The following is a 22676-nucleotide window of genomic DNA, read 5'->3' on the forward strand; positions in this document are numbered from 1 at the left end:
GGCTACATTGATTATAGGATATGTTGGACAAAAGCAAGGAAGCCCTAAGATGTATTTAGAGAATGCGAGGACAGGGGTTCTCTCCAAACAAATCAATGATTGGATCGTTAGTTAGGGACTCTTGAAAAAAAAAAGAGCATTCTGGAAATTCTTTGGGCCAGTATTTATGCCGAGTGTGGTTTGTTGAGCATGAAGACATTTGTTAATGTTTCTCTTCTTAGTGCGGAGGAAGTAGTTGATATGGTTGTCTTTTGAGAGTTTCGAGATGTTATCTCTTCCATTCTTCTACTTAAGATGTGACTAAAATGGCAGCTCGAAAAGCTTATTGGAGCTTAGAAGGATCATTTTTTTTTATAATGAAGCATGGATATAAATGTGACAACCTCAAGGATGCATATGTAATGTTTTAAAAAATTATTACCTTATAGGGGAGGCAATCAGAGTTGGGCCTTGCTTTGTCTTGGCCGCAAGAGCACGCGGGTCACATACTAGTATACATTAGACCGACTGCATGATTGTCTACAACAATGTGATATCCCCTGGCTATAAGTGACACCTAGATATGTGCAAAGGTGCAATGAATAAAACAATTGTGTGCTTACTTAATACATTCCTGCACTTTTCAAAAAAAGAAGAAGCACACTAGCTGTTGTGTAGGTTTTCCATTTAGCCAATAGCTTGCTTCCTTGTAGAAGCGTCTTGTAGCAACCTACGAGGGTCACCACCAAGACTCGGGAAACATTTTTTGTGGACCCGCTTTGGAACCTTTTCACACGCATGTGAGCAGGCTAACTCTAAGTTTGAGAGGCATAATCACACTAAAAATCTCATATTATAACGAAACATACTATAATTTGAATCGGCTTGAGAACCCTCTTGCCCAAATTTGAGCCGGCCATGGCTTGCGAACCTATCTTTTCCCGAGGCTTTGGATAAAATGAACCTATCTTTTCTCGAGCCTTGGTCACCACATCATCCATCGATAGCATGTGCGCAAGATCTCGCACACGGATCATCCTCTCTTAGGCCGAAGGCATAACAAAGGAGATTCCATTCCAAATGGAGTCGTGTAAAAAGAGAGGAGATTTTTGAATAAAGTTTTGGCCATCGACGTGGGATCATGGGAAAGCATGAATTGTTAAAATTAACATCACTTTCCAGTAGTAGTCTAGGTACTAGCCGCTTCGCGCATTTTGTATGCATGGTGGTGAGTGGTTCACCTGTCTAGACTCTAGACTCTAGAGAGAGTGCATCGGAGGGGCAACGCCTAATGCTGACCATCCAACAACTCGCCCTTAGGCTAAGCCCGGATTGATGAGACGACTTCCTGTGACACCGCATTCCTCTACTTTCCTTCCTCGCTTTTTGTCTCGTGACTCGTCTCTCTCTCTCTTTCACACACACAGTGCGCACACACACACACAGACTTACGCTGATTAATGAAAAAGGGTTTCTGCATCCAATACTGCACGTTCCCAATTAAGATCTAGTCTTTTCGATTTCAGCTCTCCCTATCATCTCTCTTTCTCTCTCTCTCTCTTTTGTTTCAAGAATGGCGGATAGGCACCCTCTGTCGTCTCCCCAAAACAAGGTAGAAAATGGTCAAGTCTTTCAATTTCAGCTCCCCCTCTCCCCTTCTCTCTTATGGTGCGCACATGCGTCGTTCACGAAGAGCGTTCAGTGAAAAGAGCACTCCAGCTCAGCAAGGCCCACCACGCCCTTGCACGCACATAAACGGATAGCCACCGTTGTGGTCGCAATGGAGCCCCCCCCTTCATCCCGTTCAGCAACCGTCGCTTGCGTTCGCATGGCGGAAGCTACTCTGCAGCAAGCCTGCAAAAGCTGTGACAAGCTTACATGGAGCTCCCAGATTACTGCCTGCTCTGAACATTGAAGATCAGCAATACGTCAGCTAGCAACGATCGTTGGCTAAAGCAGCTCATGTGCGCACAGTGACGATCGGTAGATGCGTTCACTCCGCCATCGGATGCATGACTGGTCGTTCCATGTGCGCGCTACATCTCTCTCTCTTAGGTTGCGCACATGCAAGCCGTCGATAGCTTGTTCCAATGGAAAAGAGTCGTGAGCCCACCGGACGCCCACCACGCCCATCATGATATACCATTTCTTGGCCAGCGACGATTGGCACGTCACGAGCTCCGCTTTCATGTTCAACGCCAGACCACCGTTGGTCACATTCACTCATGTAAGATTTTAGGGAAAACTATCAAAATACACCTCTAATTTGTGGAAAATATTCCCGAAATATCCGCCAAATTTTAAAAATTTCCAAAGTATTTTGTCATAAATTCCCAAAATACCCTTGGTTGTGAGGGTAAATTTCTCCAAAAAAAGATTTTTTGTAGCTTTTCATAAAACGACAAGATGCTAAAACTAGAATTTGAATTGGTTATGTAGGCTTTGAAGATGAATTGCTTCATTATTTTTAGGTATAATTGCCTTTTTTTTCCTAGAAAATTTGTGACAAATTACGTGCTAAGCACTCAAAGACAACGGATATCAACTGTCAAATAGGAATGAAGATTAGAAAATCTTGAACACTCCCAACAATAGTAGATATTTGGGTATTTTGGGAATTTTTGAAATTTGAGGAATACTTGGGGAATTTCCACAAATTAGAGAAGTATTTTGGTAATTTTCCCATGATTTTATCATCTTTTTGCTTTCGGCAAAACTCACTAATAGTGAGTGAAACATTAAATCCAAAAAGAATTACTAAAAGCCCTCCTCACAACGAGCCAAGACATCTACCACTATCATTGAAAATCCACACCCATAAACAAGGCTTTTTACTAGGAAGCTAGAAAACCCGGCCAGTACAGAAAGACTCATAAAGCCGAACTAGACTGCATGGAATGCCAATACTACCGAGCCGAAGGAGACCAAGACAACTAGTAGCACATAAAAAAAGTAGGAAGATAACCATCACCTGATCAGAGATGCCAGCGGAGGAGCTGTTGATTGCTACCTGAAACCACTCCACCTCCGACCAAAAGCACAAGCCAAAATCAAGCACCGCCCAACCCGTCCTCAAGCAGAGCCTCATACGCCTCAATAGACCGCGCAAGCCGTAGGACATCTCCAAAGCTGAACCAAAAGACAACACTGCATCAGGCCATAAAGGAGCCTCTCCCCTTCAAACGAAGCTCTCCGTTTCCACAATGGGGCCATCTTTAGGATATAAAATCATACATCCAGATGCCCCTCTTTCTATGGCTATATCTCACACAGGCATGGGATGGGAGGGGAGGGGAGCGGAGGGGAGGGCGTTGTAGACGCCCATGCAAAGTAAACTTGATACGCCTCATAGGATTGAACCCACAACCTAGGGTTGGCGGCCTCGTGCTGTAACCACATTGCTTGCACACATCATTCATAGAATGTAGATGCCTTCTTCCAATTTTGTACCCAAGTTTGAGTAAATCTACTATATCCACTGAATGTGGGGCCTCAGCTTGATGGGAGCCTTTGATGCCATCTCCCCAGTGTTCGGGAAAAATGTGTCTCAGCTTAATATCGTGCCGTTTTCAATTTCCAAAATGCCAGTTGAGCACAAGGGGAAAAGGAGAAATTCCGCCCCAAAATAGAGAAAAATAGTATAAAAACCTAAAAAAGTAACCTACTTTTCTAAAATTTCCTCTTGGCAAATTCAAGGAAAGGCATTTTGTATGTTTGGGAAAATGATTTTTCCCGAACACTGCGTCTCCCATGCCTGTGTAAGATATATAGTTGAGGCCCCTCTTTGAAAGGTTCATGGGAGAAGTCCCTCTTCAAAACACAGACAAGCAGTCATACATGCGTGCCCATTTTTAATTAGTCTTCCATCTATGATTCTATAACCTGTAGATGCCCCTCCTTTGAGTTAGCTGTTCAAGGAGGGGATCTCTCTCTCTCTCTCTCTCTCTCTCTCTCTCTCACACACACACACACACACACACACACACAATCAGGTGATTTATACCATGAGGATGCCCCTCTTAAGCAATTCAAGCAAGAAGCAAGCAATAGACTTCGGGGTCTCTCTCTCTCTCTCTCTCTCTCTCTCTCTCTCTCTCGCTCGCGGGTTCATACTGCATGTAGCCCCCTCTCTTTTCTCTCATGCCTCCCTCCCTATCATCTTCATGAGACAAGTCACACATTTGTGTCAGAGAATTTGAAACCACTTGGGAATGGGGCACCATCATAGGCTCCAACCTCTCATGCAGATGGGGGCCAAGCATCCTCCCCACCACCACAATGCAGCTAAGATGAAGAAACTCCTCATCTGGTCTCTAGCTGTTGTGCTGCCGTTTTTGGTCTTCGTCTGCATCTTCCCCTCCCGCGTCTCTGATATCTACAAGCCCTCATACAATCGGATCGTCATCAGCCAGTTCCAAATACCTGGTATCCAATCAGGCAGTCTTGAGTCGAAGCTCTCATCCGACGATGCTCCACTCCATGAGGGCAATCTGGAGCGTGAAGCCAGTGAGGATAAGGATGGCACTAACGGTGGCGGTGATGCTACCAAATCCAGTGTTGGCAAGGCCGACAGCCTTCCAAAAGCAGCCAAAATAGATCCCAAGGAGACAGTGGCATCGACCATCACCGAGGGTGATGGGTTGTTCTTGACGAGCAAAGCTGAAAAGCAGAATCATGAAACAATGACAAATTCATTGAGCGCTGATGAGGGCAGTCTTTCATCGTCAAAACTTAAAAAGCAGAGCGATGGAGGTGGAAAGAAAAATCATAACGATGGACATGAGGGCAAGTTTTTTCCCAAAAATGCAAAGCAGCAAAATGATGAGGATCTGCATGGTGATATATATACAGCATCTAAAGGGAAGAATCAGAATGATGCAGAGAAGACAGAAGTTCCTAGCTCTGCGAAGAAGGCAAAGAAGGGAGCATTCATGACACAAGAGAAGGAACAGAATGAAGCAGAGGAGACAGAAGCTCCGACCATCTATGTCAAGTCTTCGAAGAAATCGAAAAAGCAAGCACAGAGAGGTGGCGAGGACAAATCAGAGATCAATGCATTCATGGCACAGAGGGAGGTGGATGAGCTAATTAATGGTGAGCCCAATATTGACAGCAAGAAGAAGAAGAAGAACAGTGACCTTAATACAGAAAGTGAAGCCAAGAAGAAGCTGACCAAAAAAGGGAAGACAACGCAATATAATGCAGAAAAGATGCCAGAAATTGAGCTTGAGGAAGAAGAGCTTACAATATCTGCAAAGCACGAAAAAGGTAAGACAAATTTAGCAGGCGTTGCAGAGAGTAAGAAGAAGACCACCAAGAAGGCAAAGGCAATGCAAGACACAGATAAATCAGACCTAAATGTAGAGGACTCCATAGTTAGAGAGAAAAAAGCAGGTCAAGATGAAGAGGACTCATCCACAGCTAAATCTAGCAAAAAGGCCAAGTTTGCACATGCCAATGAATTAGAAGAGGAAGGAGTTTCCATTTTGGGAAAGGAGAGCAACTTAGAAGAGGAGGAGGACCCAATGAGCTTCAACTTCAAGTCTACAAGCTCAAACCAATCTAGTAGGAAAGCAATGGGTATGAATAGCGGCTACAATGGTAAGGATGACGATGCTGCAGAGGAGGAGGTTTCCTTATTGGGAAAGAAAAGCAGACATAAAAAGAGAGAAAAGTTTGCCACTGAGGAGCAGGATGAGGAAGAAGGCATTAAGAAAAAACCCAGCTCTTTTACCAAATCGGGAAAGCCTAGTGATGGTGATGATGACGATGGTGGGGGGAGCTCTGCAGGTTTGCTCTTCTGGGAAGGGGCAGATGACAAAGATTTCCTCTCGGAAGCTACAGAAGCCAAGGAACAGAAGAAGAAAGTGCCACGTGGTAGTGCCGATGCAGATGACAACTCACCAGGTTTGCATGCTTTCTCCCTTTCAAATGCTTGTGTTGTAATGTCGTGATTCGAATTCAAGTCATCGTAACGCTCCTGCATAGTGCTCTCCTTAAACTGTCGCTTTGATATCCTTGCTTGGTATCAAACTCGACCAGTAATTTACAAGAAGTTTTGGACAAACCCCACATTGTGACTTACCTCAACATCATGAGCTTATGTGAGGGAGGCGCCGCATACCTAGCTAGGTACGATTGGGGGCAGGGGACAGAGCTTATGTGAGGGAGGCGCCGCATACCTAGCTAGGTACGATTGGGGGAAGGGGTCCCCTGCCCCCAATCGTACCTAGCTAGGTATGCGGTGCCTCTCGAGCATAAGCTCATGATGTTAAGCATTGTATGAAAAACACTGAGAAAGACTCCGTTTTCCTACATGAGAAAATTTCTAAATCTTCTTGTGTATATAAGCCAATGGTCAAATGAGTACTAGGCTATAATTACTAGTTGAAGAGGGGAGGGTCACAAGCAAAACCCCTCTTGAACTAGTAATTCTACTACTCATTTGACCATTGTTTTCGTTCACACACCTTCCAAGATTCGCATGAAAAAAATGAAGCCAAAATTGTGCCCACATATCTGAAGTGTCGATAGAGTTGGAGCCCGATAATAAATTGTTTGTGAGGGTGCGGCTATACTCTATTTCTTAGTGGCACTTAAGTTACTTTGGATGGAGATATGGACCTCATTGGTTCTTGAGAAAAACCTAGGATTAGTATAATTTCACCTATGAATCTTAAAATTTACCTCTAAATTTTATATTTTTAGGTGAGAAAACCTAGAAAATTTAGAGAAATTTCATGTCAAAACCTTGATATATAGTCCCTTTACATTTCCAAGCCTCATCTACTACTTTCTTATGAATTGAGACAACATGACCTTAATCATCTTATTATCTGTCTTTTTGAAGTTATTTATGGTTCATTGCAGACCTTGATGAAGTGGATGATAGAGAGGGGGAAGAGAGAATAAAAGTTTCCAAAAAGAAGGCCAAAGATGCCGATGGTGAAGAGGAATACTCTGTCATTAAAAAAAAGCATGGAGATTATGGGGAAACCTTTGGTAACATTCCTTCCAAGTCTAGAACAAAAAGAAGCTCTCCATCTTCAAACGATGATGATGGTGATGAATTGCCCTTGGAGTTTGCAAGAAAGGATCGCAACAAGGATTCAGATTCTGCAATTGGAAAGAATGAAGAAGGGTCTAGTGATGATTCTTTGGACTCTCCAACTTCAACAATTGGCCAACCATTGCCATTAAAACAGTCAATGTCTTCAGGTTTGCAACTTGGCACTCTTGCTTCTACTTTGAATTTTGGGTTAAGACGAGTTTATTGCAACTCAAACACTCTTTGTTTTAGCTTTGATTTTTTTTGGTCAAGAGACAAGTTTAAAGCCCGGGGGATTCACTAAGTTTTACCGTATGGTATCACGTGAGTGTACAATAGGGGGGTTATAAAGCGGAGAAAAGGTGCATTTTACAAAGGATGGTCCCGTATATAGGGGTTAAAAAGGGGAATTTGGTGCACGCAGGTGACATGTCCTTATTATAAGTGGTGAATCCCCCGGGGTTTAAAGATGCCATTCTATCACCTAGTGGTTATCCCAAACTCCGTGTCTTGACCTACTTTGAGACTCGTTGGATATATCTCTTCGGACTATTTTTATGACATTAATTTTCTTCTTCTACTACTACTACTTCCTCTCTCTCTCTCTCTCTCTCTCTCTCTCTCTCATATGACAAGGAAGTGCTACATAAGCTTGAGAGAGATTATTCTAATTAGTTTCTCCATGATGCTAATTTGTAGCGTAAACCTCACGGGTTAAAATGGAAAATCTCGCTTGTGATTTCATTGAAGCTTAATTTCACGAAAAGAAATTGGACATTTGGTTATAAATCTCGAGAAATACCTTAGCTTTTGGCATAAATTTTGGTTTTCTTAATTAGGTTGACCTTTTAAAAAAAGAGATCAAGAAAAAAGTTGTTTGTACCATTGTATAAGAGCATCATGAACATGTAGTAGTTGATGGGTGATCTATCCTAGGGATAGGCTTTGATAGATGCTAGGGGTGCAAAGCGGCTAGTGAAGGTCTCCTTCACTAACTATCCAGCTATGAGATTGCAAGCAAAATATGTAATTGGATACAGAAGAGCTGGAAGATCATGTTCTTCAAGAAAGACCTGATCTTGGGAGAAATTTTGTGGAAAAACCTAGCCATCTTAATATGTACTCAAATTGTTTGCTTCTGTTATTTCAAACAAGTTTGGAAGTCTAGGAACCGGCACATCTTGAAAAATGACCACTCGAGATGGCTAGCTTCAAAGAGATTATTCAACAAGAATGGAAGTGACCTTTAAATAAAAAAACACAAGAATTCTAAAGAGTGGAAACAAGCAATCAAAGCCATCACAAAAGGTAAGTATTTAAGTAACTTTCTTCTGAAGGGGTTGTGTAGCCTTGAATCATGTGTTATGACCCCTCCAAGCATGTAGCATGCTTGAGGACGATTGTCTAGTCCTTTTTGGGTTACTATAACACATCCACTCACAATTGTCAGTATGGCCGAAAACAATAAATCACTTCACAATTAGCCTTTACAACCTTCAATAAAGCTTTTTAGTTTGGAGCCTACATCTAACATGAGAATTTTTTTATTTTGTAGAAATCTCTCCTCTTTTTTGGGCAATCTGATTATTCGCAACAACTGCTTTTACGGGATTTCGCCCATACACCCACGCCCGCATGTCACAAGGGTTGAATCATAGCGGGTGCGCTTAAAGCCCCTCACCTTTATTGCTAGGCCAACTACTCTTATAAATACTAGAACTAGCTCACATTACGAGACTAAACATGTTACCCAAATATTTGAAGAACAGAGGAAACCCCATAGAAAACGGCGGAGAGAGAGAGAGAGAGAGAGAGAGAGAGCTAAAAATGAAAAATCATAGCTACAATTTTACCTGACCTGAAAGTAAGTTACGAGGTGAGTTAAGAATTGTAGATATATTCATCTTGAATAATCCTCATAACTTGTATTGGTGATATGTGGCACAGGCTTGCAATGCAGAACCAAAGCCAAATGTGAGCCTTTTCCTTGAGTATCAACAAATGTTAGATCTCCTCTATAGATGCTAGACCTTCATTGTCTACCTTAAGTTATGTCTCCTCTGATAATATTACCTATTTCCTCATTAAGAAGCATGAAGTATGATCGAGGCAACAGTACGAGTGGAGCTGTGAAACCTTCCTTTTCACTACAACCTCTTTATCATGGCAATTGTCAATTCTCTAGGCCATGCTGTAGGGGTGAGGCCTCACCAAAGAGTTTAACATATGCTTGGGGGGTTCACCTTTAGGAAATAATCTATATCGCGTTCATTCAAAGGGTGTCATATGATGAGACCTATTATTAGGGCGGATAGAGATTATTGGCATTCATGATTGCTAACACTCATCTAACTTAACAAAGAAAAAAAAACTTGATGCAAATAGGGAGCTTGATTATTAGGATGTAAGAAAAAGAGTTTAAACAATGAGAAGTGTGTGCTTGTATAGTGCACTAGGTTGAAGCATCTGTTGATGCAATGGATGAGGTGTAAGTATTTTGACCTTCATTCAATACGGTCTTTGGACTGCATTTATCCAGTCTTCATTGGTCATTGATGTATGCAGACATGCATGCCTCATACATTATGTGTCCTAGATAAGAGATGGTTCTCATGAGGAGGTTTACCCTAACAAGCTCCTCCTTAAACCTAATCATGGTACTCTTAAGTGATTCATGATCTGGGGTCATTGTGATTCGTTGATTCATCATGGCTAGTTCTCTATGGATTCATTAGCTCATGGTTCACAAGGTGATCACTTCTCTTTCCCCAGGATCATAACTAGAGTACATCATCATCATAATCATAAAAGTGGTGAAGATTGTGTTGCTTCATGTGTCATGGTGGTCTTCTTCCTCCTTGACTCGCATTTGTGTTCTTCATGATGTTCGTTACATTCTTCATCTTCATCATTGTGTCCTTCACCTCCTTGGTCCTTTGCATAGTCTTCTTCTTGTCCTTTTTTGATGCCTTCATATAGGTGAATATGTACACAATCCTCTATGGCAGAGTCTACCCAAAGATTTATTAAAAATGCAAATACAAAATGAAAAAGGAAAGTGATGCAAGAAAGCTTGTAATTAAGCCTTGTTGTGATAGGCTCCCCCTTAAGTGAGATTCGAGTGCTAAGAATCCTCGAAGATAAGATCTTTTTGTGGAGTGCAAAAAACTTGATGATATCAATGAAGCTAGGTGGAAACGAGGCTAAGCTACAGTGCACCAAAAAAAAAAAAGAAATTATTATTGGCTGCCGACTTGTTTTGAAGCAGACGTATCCCCGAGAGCCACCAGGCAGTTCAAGGGGGTTGGTTTGTGACAACAGCTAAGACTAGGCGCATGTGATGATGTTGGCTTTGAGCAGCGCGAGATGGAATTGGTATGAGGCAAAGGGATGATGGGAGGCAAGCTTGGAGGTTGAACCAAGAGGGTAGCATAGGCCGAGGGTAATCAGGTGGTCGAGAGTCGAGGACATGCGAGAATCAAGATTTGAGTAGTAATTATGGGCAATAGAGTGCAACATTCTAGGGCGGTTGTAAGCTTGGCGTCCATGGTTGCATACTCCAAACCAGCTTGAGCATGTCCAACGCAAGCATATAGGAATCGAGGGATTTGTGGGAGCTGGGACATGTGACAGTAGATAGCCATCGAGGTATGCCAAGAGGGATTATGGCGGTTGAGGGGAAGCAGAGACGAGCCGAGCAGCATAGTAAAAACAAGCCTTGCAAGCTGTGAGGGGGAGAGCTGCTCAAACTCCCCTTGGTTGCTCACTTCAGAAGCGGGGGCTTGGTCACCTAATTAGTATTGGCGAGCTTTGCCGTATACAACAGATTGGTGTGGCTGATGAGGATACAACAGATTGTCGTATGCAGCAAATAAACAGTAGGCATCCTTGGGAGAGGATGATAACCAACGAGTGGGTATCACTTTGTGGTGTGGGGAGAGGGTGTGGCTAGCAGTCTCACGCCGGAACTTCCACTTGCCAAAAACAAAAGAAACGTGGGTCCTTTGACTATCCCCTTCTTCCAAGAGAAGCCTTTAAGATCAAATACATCTCTCTCTCTCTCTCTCTCTCTCTCTCTCTCCATCTGGTAATTGCAAATGTAGAAGATGATTATGAATCAATTCAGTCGCTCAAAAAGAAAGGAAAAAAATGACTTAATCTAGTTTAGTATTAGTGATTTTTTATGGATCTATACGGGTCTAGAGACGAGAGTAGCCCTAATGGCTTTGATACCACAAGATCAGACCTATTATTAGGGCAGATAGAGGTTAGTGGCATTCATGATAGCTAATGCTCGCCTAACTTAACAAAGAAAAAAAAAACTTGATGCAAATAGAGAGCTTGATTATTAGGATGTAAGAAAAAGAGTTTGTACAATGGGAAGTGTGTGCTTATATATTGCACTAGGTTGAAGCATGTGCTAATGCAATGGATGACGTGTAAGTATTTTGACCTTCATTCAAAGCGGTCTTTGGACTTCATCTAATCTGGTCTTTATGAGTCATGGATGTATGCATGCATGTATGCCTCATACATTATGTGTCGTAGGAAAGAGATGGTTCCCTTGAGGAGATTTACCCTAACATCAGAAGACCTCTATACTTGCATATTGTGCGGCAATAAAAGGATCCCTTCTTCTTAAGAAACTACTACTTTTCTCTAAAACACATTAAAAAGTGTTTCTTATAAATGTAATTCTGTTGACTTTTGAAAATTTTGGCTAATTAAAAAACCCTTATTTTGAAGTCACGTGGTGCACTTACAATTTTGGTGGTGCACCCCCAACAACATATAGGTTAGCATATTCCTCAAGTTCTTGGGATGGTAAATCTCGTAATGGAGCTATATTGGACTCAACAAGAGATTTTATTTTTTTTTGGGCCAAACTCACAATTGTGAGTGGATGTATGTATTAAAATCGCTAGCCTCAAGCTCGTGCTAGGCCTTGAGGTATCTCTCGACCTCTTTAGATGCTACAAATCACTAGCCGTAGGCTAACCAATATCCACGATCACTTATCTACCGTTAGCGGTCAAAACGACTAGAAGATTCCACTTGTCTAAGTTCTTTCTTTGCTTAAGGGCAATAATCATTTCCTTGTTTTCTTGGACGATCTTTGTGAAGCTAGCTATTTTCCCGTCATTTTCAAATACGTGACTTTGTGTGCAGTTTAGCAATGCTTGGCTTTTCGTCACCTTCCTTTCGAAGAACAAATCGTTCTTGAAAACCCCTATCTCTAGGTCCTTTGGATCCATTTGCATATTGACCACTCCTTTAATAACTGAGAGGGGTCCTCTCTTACTGTTTTGCATCTTGAGCACCTATTTGAGCCAATATCTTTGACAAGAATCTTCATGCGTGTCAGCAAAGCCCCCCATAACACCGTCCACAAAAAGATTTTCATCAACAACGGCCACTGGGGATTCTAGATGTAATCTGCTACCGTGCTTTTGGCCATTGTAAACCCCACTACTTTTTGAGGACTCAAGAAAATCCAAGAAGTTCTTATCACGACATATGAGAATGAGGTGAGTAAAGGTGAAGCCGCTCCTTGCTACCATGAAGACACATTACTGCCGTGGATGCAATAAAATTGAGCCCCAAATGTAAATTGTAGTTCTCCACCGTACCTACATCTAGGTCTCCCAAAATTTCTACTATAGGTCTTGAGGAGTGTTGATACTTGCCGCTTGTCACGAGGACAAGCTCTCTCAGATCAAGGTTGGAAAACACATTTTCCCTAACCGAAGAAACTAAGGTCAAACTTGAAATTCTCTAGGCTTTTAGTCAAAAATTGAAGGTTTTGCCGATATTTACATTAAATGTAAATTTCCCGGTTTTTGTTAAGGAAGCTCGATTTTACAATTTCAGCTGGCTAAAGTACACTAGACCCCGAATTTTTTCTAACTCTTCTCTCTCTCTCTCTCTCTCTCTTATATATGCATGCATGCACACCCACCAAGAAAACAATTAAGGGATATTTATAGCCGAATGGCTATTTTTCAAAGGTATGCAAGATCTTTTGGCTATTTTATAAAAATCCTTTGAAGCCCCCCCCCCCCCCCCCCCCCCCCCCCCCCCCCCAAAAAAAACACATCAAAACACACACACACACACACAAAGGCCATTAGTGTTTAATTGAAATTGTATTATTGGATGTTCCTTTGGAGGGGGGGGGGGCGGTTTGAGAGAGAGAGAGAGAGAGAGAGAGAGAGAGATCCCCTCTATGTGTACATAGTTGGAGAGAGAGCCGTTTTGATTCATGAAAGTCTACAAGTGTCAATCTAGGTGCTCTAATGCTCACCTGCCCAACTTAGCTTATCACAAAGGAGTTGAAACTCCACAGCCTTGTTTTTCTTGAAGGAAAAAAAATTGTATATTCTTGTTGCAGGAACGTGTAGATACTTCAAAGGAAAATGGACCAATGATCCTGCTCCTTATGTGGATTCAACTTGTTCTTGGAAGTCTGTGAATGATGAGCAAAGCTGCAAGAGCACAAAAAAATCACGAAACTGGAGGTGGAAACCTAGCGAGTGCAACATGAAGCGCTTTAGCGCAGCGACCTTCTTGAAGCTCATGCAAGGAAAATCCATGGCGTTTGTGGGAGACAAGATGGTTAGAGCACAACTCAAGTCACTTGTTTGCCTATTGGATCAGGTAAGATACAAATTGCATGTTAGTCTATAATTTAAAAAAAAATAAAAATTAAATGAGTTGCTTGGGCCATGGACACACACCGCATCCGCACATACGGCCTCCCAAGCTTTACCTTTTTTTTTTGTTTTCGGAGTCGGGTAGGGCACGCCCAGCCGCTCCCCTCACATACCAAAAAAAGTATACAAGAAGAACGACCAGGACTATGCACCCAGAAACCGAAGGCAGACGCTTTTGTCACTAGTTTCCCAAGCTCTACTCCAATTAGGATATAAAAGTATTGGGGGATCTCAGGAAGAATTCAATACATCCACTCACAAATTCTAGCAAAAAAAAAGAAAAAGAAATAAAAGTATTAGGATATAAAATTGTGATCATCCCTTAATTTCTTTCATTTAATAGTATTCTTGGTTGAGTAATGGTCAAGACTTCTGATGTGTTGCTTGCACATTTGTGGAGGAGAGGGTTCAAATCTTTCGGGCGCAAATGCCTATGTTCTCCCCTCGGTTCGTCGCCTCAATCATGCATCATATTGTTGCCTGAGAACCCAAAAATCCTTGTCACATTTTCATTTCGAGGCCCCATCAACAATAGCAACTTTTGCTCTTGATGGTCCTGCTTTGGAGCATTCAATTGCACCCCTAGTTGCTCAAAATGGCGGAGGACCTTGTGCAGAATTGCTCTCCAATCTAGACTATGATAAAAGGGGGATCCCCGTTCTTACACATGTCACGAGCTCCTTCATTCGGCAGTGTTCCTTGCAACCTCCGGGCACACAACAAAGAGAGAGAGAGAGAGAGAGGCCATACTAGTCAATAATAATACATAGTGGGACTACTTATTATTGATCCTATTAGTCGTGAGAGTGTGTGTGTGTGTGTGTGTGTGTGTGTGAGAGAGAGAGAGAGAGAGAGAGAGAGAGAGAGAGAGGCCAGGTGCTATGAGAATACATATATTTTTCAAAAACATTACTCTATGGTAAGTCAAAAACATTGAGATTTACCTTTTTCAAACTATTTGTAATACCTTACATATAAAAACTTGAGACTTCAATTTTTTTTAAAAAAAAACTACTAGAACTTAATTTTAAAATCTCTACATTTAAAGAGAAAAAGGTCTTTCATAAAATTATATCGTTAAAAGTAAACTAATATTCATACCTATGCATCAAGAGTAGCAAAGATGCAAACTGGTCTTTTCCACGAATGCAATTTATTGACTCAAAGTCACACGTAACACAATCTCATATAGGAGAGTCACAAGGTAAGGTGCAAGATACGAAGATGGAAGTATGTGCTGTTTCCATTCTTGAGGAGGTTTATAGTGATTTCTTTGTTCATGCTCCTATATATAGCCTTCATTAGCCTGCTCCTTAAGATAGCCAAATGCAACAGGAAAGAGTTCTTGAAACCAGTGAAAAGATTTTTGTGCAAAAATAATACCAAAGACTTGATGCCTTGCTATATAGGAGGCTGTTGATAGGCCAATGGAGCAAGGTGGTATTGTGATACCTAGCCTTGCTATTCATGCAAAGGTCCAATGCGCCAAAATTATGGTTTCAATCGCAAAGCAGGATCAACATGGGCTATCATGACAAAGGATATGATTGATAAGGGGAAGCTCTTCTCTCCAGGTGGCCAATGGAAAGAGCTAGAGGTACACGACAAACTTCTAGCCCCTCAGTGATCAGCTTGAGACTATGTGGCACAATGGGTGAGCTTGTACGTAAGTGTACAAGAGCAACAGAGGCAATGGAGTGGGGAGAGATAACTAGAAATTTTCAAAACTCCATAACACACTCGTCCCGTTGTCTCTCTAAAGCAGGAAGCGAACTAATGAACACATTTTGAAGAGAAATTGTCAAAAAGGTAAATGACGACGACTGGTCTATCTCTGGGACAACAACAACAAGACCTAGAAAGACTCAAATCAATTGGCTATCCAAATTCACCTCAAATGGCACCGAAAGCTTGCTGATTAACAGGGATATGAAAGGGTTGGACTAGTGCTTGATGCCTATCTGCAAGTCTAATTTTGAGTGAAGATCTTGGCTCGATGGCCCAAGAGCAAACATTTTTTAAACCATAAACCAAAGGTATCTACCGTGCTCTAATGATCAAGACTGATTGATTACACACACCCCCCCCCCCCCCCCCCCCCGGACACCCAAAAAAAAAAAGAAAAAAACAATGGGGTATGCAATGGTCGGAATCAAGATGGGTGGCGATAGCAAATAACAAATGGAATCCGCAATGGTCGCCATTGTGGATGAAGATATTTTATGGGCGGCTTTGCTGATAGACATTAAGGTTCGAGCTAGAGGTAGTGGCTAAAATAGGTGCTTGTGTTGCAAAACGTAAGTGAGGACCCCTCTCACTTATTCAAGGAGTGTTCGGTGATAAGAACGAAGGTGATGAAAAGCCAACCGTTATTAATCTGTACACAAACTATTAGATTTTGCTAATTTTAGCAAGTTTGGAAGGCCAAGAACTGTTGAATTTTGAAAACGACCTCTCAATAGCTAGCTTCACAAAGATCGTTCAAAAGACCTGAGAAGAGATTATTGCCCTTGGAAAAAGGAAGAACTCGGACGAGTAGAAACTCTAAGCATCTTGACCGCTCACAGTGTGCAAGGGATCATGGGTAATGGCTTGCTCCTGTCTGACACTTTGTAGATTCTGGATATATCAAGCGAACTTGAGATTACGTTGTACATCTCTTTCTGGAAAATTTAATACATCCACTCACAATTGTGAGTTTGGCAAAAATAAAAAATAAAAAATCTCATGTGGGAGGGTATTGCCAAAAGAAAAAAATCTCTCTATCTTCCTCTTGAACTTCTTCCTTAACAAAGAGAACCTCCTTCTCTTTTTTCCTTCAAATACACCAAGTCAAACCATAAAAGCTCTCTCTCTCTCTCTCTCTCTCTCTCTCTCACACACACACACACACACGAGGTTTTCATTGCTAGCATATCTTGTATTCCGACGTTTTTGGTTCATTTTTTACCTCTTGACTTCGGTAGCATGATGGATTCCGAGTCCCTTAATGAAAAACACATGCTGTCTCAAAATGACTGAGATTGAACTTGATGGTCTACATTCTAAACACCTACCACTATCTATTTCTACCTTCATCAAATAGATGGAAGAAAAACACCATTTTTTTGCTCATAGCGTGCTTCTTTACAAGAAAGGATACATTTTCCTGGGTTGACTAATTGGGCAAGCTTTCCTTGCACACAAATTCTACTAAAGATGTGCTTATGCACTCTAGAACTAGTGTTTGGAAAAGGTTTGCCTCAGCTTAGTTTAGATCCTGTCAAAACTCTACATTAGCCGCCATCAAAATGAAGGTAAAGGGAAGAAAAATTGTTCAACAATACAAAAATTAGTTCAAAAGTTCTGTAAATTTGAAAATTCATATTAGTACCTTTGGTTTGCAGCTTTACAAGGAAGATTTTTTGCCATTTTAGAAAAGCTTTTTGAGACATTGACCAAGAGATCTTATAAGTTACTAGTGTGGCCGGCGGGCTCCGCCCACCTCTCTCTTGATTTTCGTGCAAACTGCCTCTCTCTCTCTCTCTCTCTCTCTCTCTCTCTCTCTCTCTCTCTGATCGCTGTTTGCATGCCACACCCGCCGGATGAAGGCATTGCTAACGCGTGGCAGGGAGGGGGCCGAAATCCCTCACCCCATTATAGATGGGACAAGAGTTCTTGAGTAAGGTAGGCAATAAAGGTGAGCAATGCTGGATTTTGAATCCATGTTGAAGCATGTTCTCCCTTCAAAAGAGGACATGGAGGCTGATGTCCCAAGGGCATACCAATAATGGAAGCCCATACATCAAATATGAACAATATGCAAGGAAATCAAAGACCACAAAGAACACTCTGATTGCACACCCATGTACACCACCCTAAAGCGGCCACCAGGAAGGTCCGGAAATTATACACTAGAAGTTTCCACAAAAAAAAATTGAGACATAAAATTCGTACATTTGAGAAAGAACAAGCATGACTCATTCATTCTTTTTTTTTTGGAAGCTACTTGACTTCGTTATTATATTATTTTTGAAAAATTATGCAAGATTCATCTTTTTTATTGCAATAGTTGTGCATATGAATTACTATTATTTTTCCACGAGTTTCTTGAATGAACACTCTTTCGATGCAGGTGGAGGCTCCGAGGCTAGTATATGATGACAAATCCAATCAGTCAGTGTCTTGGCGTTTCGACTCTTCCAATGTAACAATCTCTCTTCTTTGGTCCCCCCATTTGGTTCAACACACAAGTGAAGGCCAATACTCCACATTGTACTTAGATAAGCTGGATACAAAGTGGGCATCGATGGTGCCTACATTGGATGTTCTTGTTCTAGGAGTAGGTGCTCATTTTACTCAGCCAAGTTTATACACAACTAGAAATAGTGTTGTTGGTTGCTACTCTTGCCAAAACCTCTCTCCTTATATTGACATCACAAATCTTAAGGAGATAAGCTTGTATAGTGGTTTTAGAGGTGCCATGAGATCCTCCATTTTGGGCATTGGTGCCTTGCCTGGTTTTGGTGGAGTTGCCTTGTTCCTACAACCATTTGGATTTGAGGGCAATGGAAGCTACAATGGTGTCAGCTTGAAGATGAAGGACATTCAAGATCAAGAGCTCAAGAAGGCTCAAAGCCGGGGAAGCATTTCTAATCAATCTAAAATGGAGGTTTTGCACACAAATTTGAATAGTGTCAGTAATTTTGATCCAATAAAGAGCCTCTCTTCACCTAGTTGCTTGATACCTAGCCCCCTTGCAAATACTTGGAATCAAGTTCTACAACACACTCTTACTCGCATGTTCACTCTTGAGTTAGACACCTAGTTCTGCATCATGTCATATAGTCGGCCTTCTTTTTTGTGGTCTTCTAAGAAGCAACCACCACTATTGCAGTGGATTGCCCAAAAGCTTGAGACACAATTTTTTGTCCATCACCTATTCATATATTTTCTCTAGGCCCCAAATTCCTTGTAGTAAAGAATTGAGTTAGGGATGCTAGAGATGTTTATAAGAAGACACATTTATCAAATGCAGACAAATTTCATGCATGAGCTTACTTAGAAAGTCTCCTTGAAAGCACGTTCCACTCTGAAGATTCAATTCAATTTGTCATTGTAATAAGAAGAAATTGTATGCTTTGGACAACTTGATGAAGTTGCTCTTTACTGTTGTTGTGCCCTTCATTGTTGATATCATAAGGTTGTATTCAACAAATGTTTGGATATAATCAAGCGCAAAAGCTTATAGTCAAGGTTTTCTCTTGCATATGGTCGTTTAGTTATACCGTCACAGGTGTTGGTTATCTAATGCCAACACAACCACCTTCTAGGGCAAGTCAACCGTCGCTATCAACCGGGTGGAATTGTGTCCCTCATATTTTGTGCACTAACGTGTCGGCCTTGCATTATTTTTTTAAATCACGGATGTTGGCCTAGTAGACTCCCAACGCCCGTGAGACGGTCAGGAATGGACCATGGTCAGCCCATTCTGCAAGAGGCTCCCGGTTGCCCCCGATCGCCTGACTGCAAAATGGCCTCCCCAAGGACCATTCCTTACACCATAAAATTGTGGAGTTGTAGGATTGGAATTATATGACACATGGAGCTCATTGCATGTGTGCTTCTATTGCTTTCCTCCTAAATTCTTGCTTTGCAAACGCCCACTAAAAATTTTATTGGATCTTTGTGATAAATAAAACATCAAATCTTATGAAGCTAGCCTCAAATGGAATGTACGAGGGTACCCTCAAATGTTTTTTCACTTTTAGCTTTTGAAACTTAATCTATGCTCTTTATAATGCAGCTTAAAATTTTTAAGGAAGGAGAGGGCATCCACATGTCACTCCTTTGTTCATTTCAAAAAATACCTTACAAAACATCTAATCTAAAATGCAAAAGTAAAAGGTAAGATTGTAAGAAATGACACCTTGTAGAATGTAAGGATTGAGAAGCATTTTCAAATGTAAAATCAAAAGACTTTCTATTCTACATAAAATAAATGTTAAAGTTTAATTGGACATAATAAAAAAGGGATAACTTTAGTGGAGGTTTTGCTACTTAATATGAATTTACTTTTTGAAGATATAACAAAAAAAAAGAATTAATGAAAATATAAATTTTGAATATATATTTGGCTTTATCTTTTCAAGGGCTTTTTTCAAGACTAATATTGATATATTTTAAAAAAATTTAGAAACATATATTTCTTTAAAGAGCTTGAGAAAAAAAAAGCCTCGTTTAATGTCGACTTAGGCTGTTTCGCTTTCAAGACATGCATGACATGCAAATGCAGGGTTCGTTACGTGCGTGTGTGTGTTTGTGTGTGTGTGTGTGTGTATGTGTGTGTGTGTGTGTGAGAGAGAGAGAGAGAGAGAGAGAGAGAGACCACCGCATTGCTTGTGTGTGTGTGTGTGTGTGTGAGAGAGAGAGAGAGAGAGAGAGAGAGAGAGAGAGAGAGAGAGAGAGACCACCGCATTGCTTGTGTGTGTGTATATGTGTGTGTGTGTGTATGTGTGTGTGTGTGTGTGTGTGAGAGAGAGAGAGAGAGAGAGAGAGACCATCACATTGCATATGTGCATATACATGTACATTTATGAACTCACGCACTTTTCAAATTTTCAAGATATTATTTTTTGGCATTAATGTATTTTTTAAAGGATAGCTAAAGTTTTTCACCCGTAGAAAATGGATTAAGTGTCCAACAAAGACCAACCCTCACATTAACACCCCAAATCGGTAGAGGGATTTCTCAGTTGATGGACCTTGTACCAATTCTTGGATATTTTATTCTTTTTATTTTTAAGAGTTAACATGTGGACCATACTTAAAAATCTATAAATTCCTTAGATTTTGGCAGGCAAGGGTGCGAATCTAAAATCAACGAGAGAGAACATCCCAAATGGGTAGAGAGATTTTTCAGTTGATGGACCTTTTACCAAGTCTTGGATATTTTGTTCTTTTTATTTTTAAGAGTTAACATATGTGCCATCCTTTAAAATCTATAAATTCCTTAAATTTTGGCAAGCAAGGGTGCCAATCTAAAATCAAAAAGAGAGAGAGAGAGAGAGAGAGAGAGAGAGAGAGAGGATATTTTTTTAGTGCCGTATTAAATGTGTTGAAATGTAAAGTCCAACAAATGACGCAGGAGGAGAGATAAAGACATAACAAAATGTTCGCGTGTAGGAACAATCTAAAGTGACTTTAAAAGTTACAAAACAAGTCTTCAACAAAAGTGAATATATATGGAAGGAGAAGTTGGGGGGGGGGGGGGGGGGGGGGGGGGGGGGGGGGGGGAGAGAGGAGAGAGAGAGAGAGAGAGAGAGAGAGAGAGAGAGAGAAGAAGAAGAAGAAGAAGAAGAAGAAAAATTTTAATGCCATCGTAACAATCCCAAAAGATATATCTCACAACATGAGTAAAAATAAAGTTATTTTTGTTTCATTTTCTCTCTCTCTCTCTCTCTCTCTCTCTCACACACACACACACACACACACACACAAGTACACACATGTCTTGATAAAAGGAGAATTTGAAATGTTGTAGGAATATCAAATGAGATCTCAAAGATCTATCTAACCGATGGTAGAGAGAGAGAGAGAGAGAGAGAGAGAGAGAGAGAGAGAGGCACACCAATCATAGCCATCTACAACTTTCTCTTCAAAAAAAATGAGAAAAAAGAGGTCGCTTCTCCTTCTTAAATGTCCACTTGGGATCGTCACTTCAACTAGACGGGGGGGGGGGGCGAGGGGAGCATACAAACTTTGAATGTCATAGTTTTCGTATTGGAACAATAGCAAGATGCCTCAAGACCTATGTGGCAAATATTTCCTTCAAGCATATATATATATATGTGTGTATGTGCGCGCGCACGTTATGTGTACATATAGACATAATTGGAACATATCAAGATGTCTCAAGATCTATGTGACAAATTTTTGCTTCAAGCATATATAAATATATATATATATAAATAAATATATATATATATATATATGTGTGTGTGTGTGTGTATATATATATATGTATATACATATATCTGTGTGTGTGTGTGTGTGTACTATGTGGACATATAGATATATGTATACATACATCCATACATACGTACAAGGATAGAAGCAAGTAAGAGAGTGGAGCAGAGACATTGCATCCAATTGCGTTCCTATCATTGAAACCAATTCTAGAACCCACTCCATTTATTAAAAAAAAGTTTTATTATTACATTGACTTCTCTTAGCTTTCATCTCTTCACACCATGCTAACTTATCTAATCTCTATAATCAAGCTTGGTAGCATTGCTAAATCAAGGTAGACCAAAAGACGGAATCTCTCTCTCTCTCTCTCTCTCTAGACACACCCCCCCCCAATAGAATTAAAGCACTCCTAAGTTTGTTGAACGAGGGTTAGCACCTCATGAAAAATAATGTCTATGAGAAGCTTCCAATCTTGGTATCAAAGAATGCTTTACAACGTCTATTAAGAGATCGTGTCATGCATCACTTTTATAAATGCGATAGACTCTACGTGTAGGAAGAGAGTATTGATAGTGTTCCACTTGGAGGAGAAAATAGCCCTATGAGAATAGAGGCATTGTTTCCTTGGCCGCAGCAACGTGCGGGTCACATACTAGTCAAAAGAATAGAGAGAGAAACCTTGAGAGCATTCCTTACATGCTTTCACTAACAAATCCCTTACATGTTGCATGGGGACGTCCATGTTCCCGTAATTCATATGGCCTTGGAGATGACAACCTTGACCTTGAGGGTGGAAGTGTACGGCTCATTGCCATTAAGATACACTACATCGAACATCCACTCAAACTCCTACATCTGGATCTTAATGGCTCATTGCCGTTAATATGTATCTAGCAAGTATCTTAACGGCACTAGGCCATATGCTTCCACCTTTGGCAAGATGAGAAGATGGGAGTATCTCTTGGCTTGATGAGTGTCCAAGGCTT

At 41.0% G+C, this 22676-nt stretch overlaps 1 protein-coding gene across 2 annotated transcripts; it reads left to right on the forward strand.

Moving 5' to 3' along the window:
* Positions 1 to 3757: 3757 nt before the first annotated feature.
* Positions 3758 to 18886, forward strand: LOC147463254 (uncharacterized). Of its 2 annotated transcripts, XM_086487822.1 has the most exons (4): positions 3762 to 5886; positions 6850 to 7197; positions 13419 to 13684; positions 17855 to 18886. In XM_086487822.1, the coding sequence occupies exons 1-4, from the start codon at positions 4191 to 4193 to the stop codon at positions 18545 to 18547; spliced, it is 3003 nt and encodes a 1000-aa protein (XP_086343948.1). In that variant the 5' UTR covers positions 3762 to 4190; the 3' UTR covers positions 18548 to 18886. The 2 variants fall into 2 exon arrangements, with proteins under 2 accessions (XP_086343949.1, XP_086343948.1); XM_086487823.1 differs by lacking the exon at positions 6850 to 7197 and having other exon boundaries at positions 3758 to 5886.
* The last annotated feature ends 3790 nt before the right edge of the window (positions 18887 to 22676 follow it).

The sequence above is a fragment of the Adiantum capillus-veneris genome, chromosome 2 (assembly GCF_014529385.1).
Source record: "Adiantum capillus-veneris isolate H3 chromosome 2, ASM1452938v2, whole genome shotgun sequence".
Classification (NCBI taxonomy): Eukaryota; Viridiplantae; Streptophyta; class Polypodiopsida; order Polypodiales; family Pteridaceae; genus Adiantum; species Adiantum capillus-veneris.

What these genes read in the sequence shown, in the direction of transcription:
- LOC147463254 (XM_086487822.1), top strand. Translation starts at nt 4,191, where the DNA reads ATGGGGCACCATCATAGGCTCCAACCTCTCATGCAGATGGGGGCCAAG. An exon ending in TGCAGATGACAACTCACCAG is followed by an intron (nt 5,887 to 6,849) that starts GTTTGCATGCTT and finishes GGTTCATTGCAG; the next exon opens with ACCTTGATGAAGTGGATGAT. An exon ending in AAAACAGTCAATGTCTTCAG is followed by an intron (nt 7,198 to 13,418) that starts GTTTGCAACTTG and finishes TTCTTGTTGCAG; the next exon opens with GAACGTGTAGATACTTCAAA.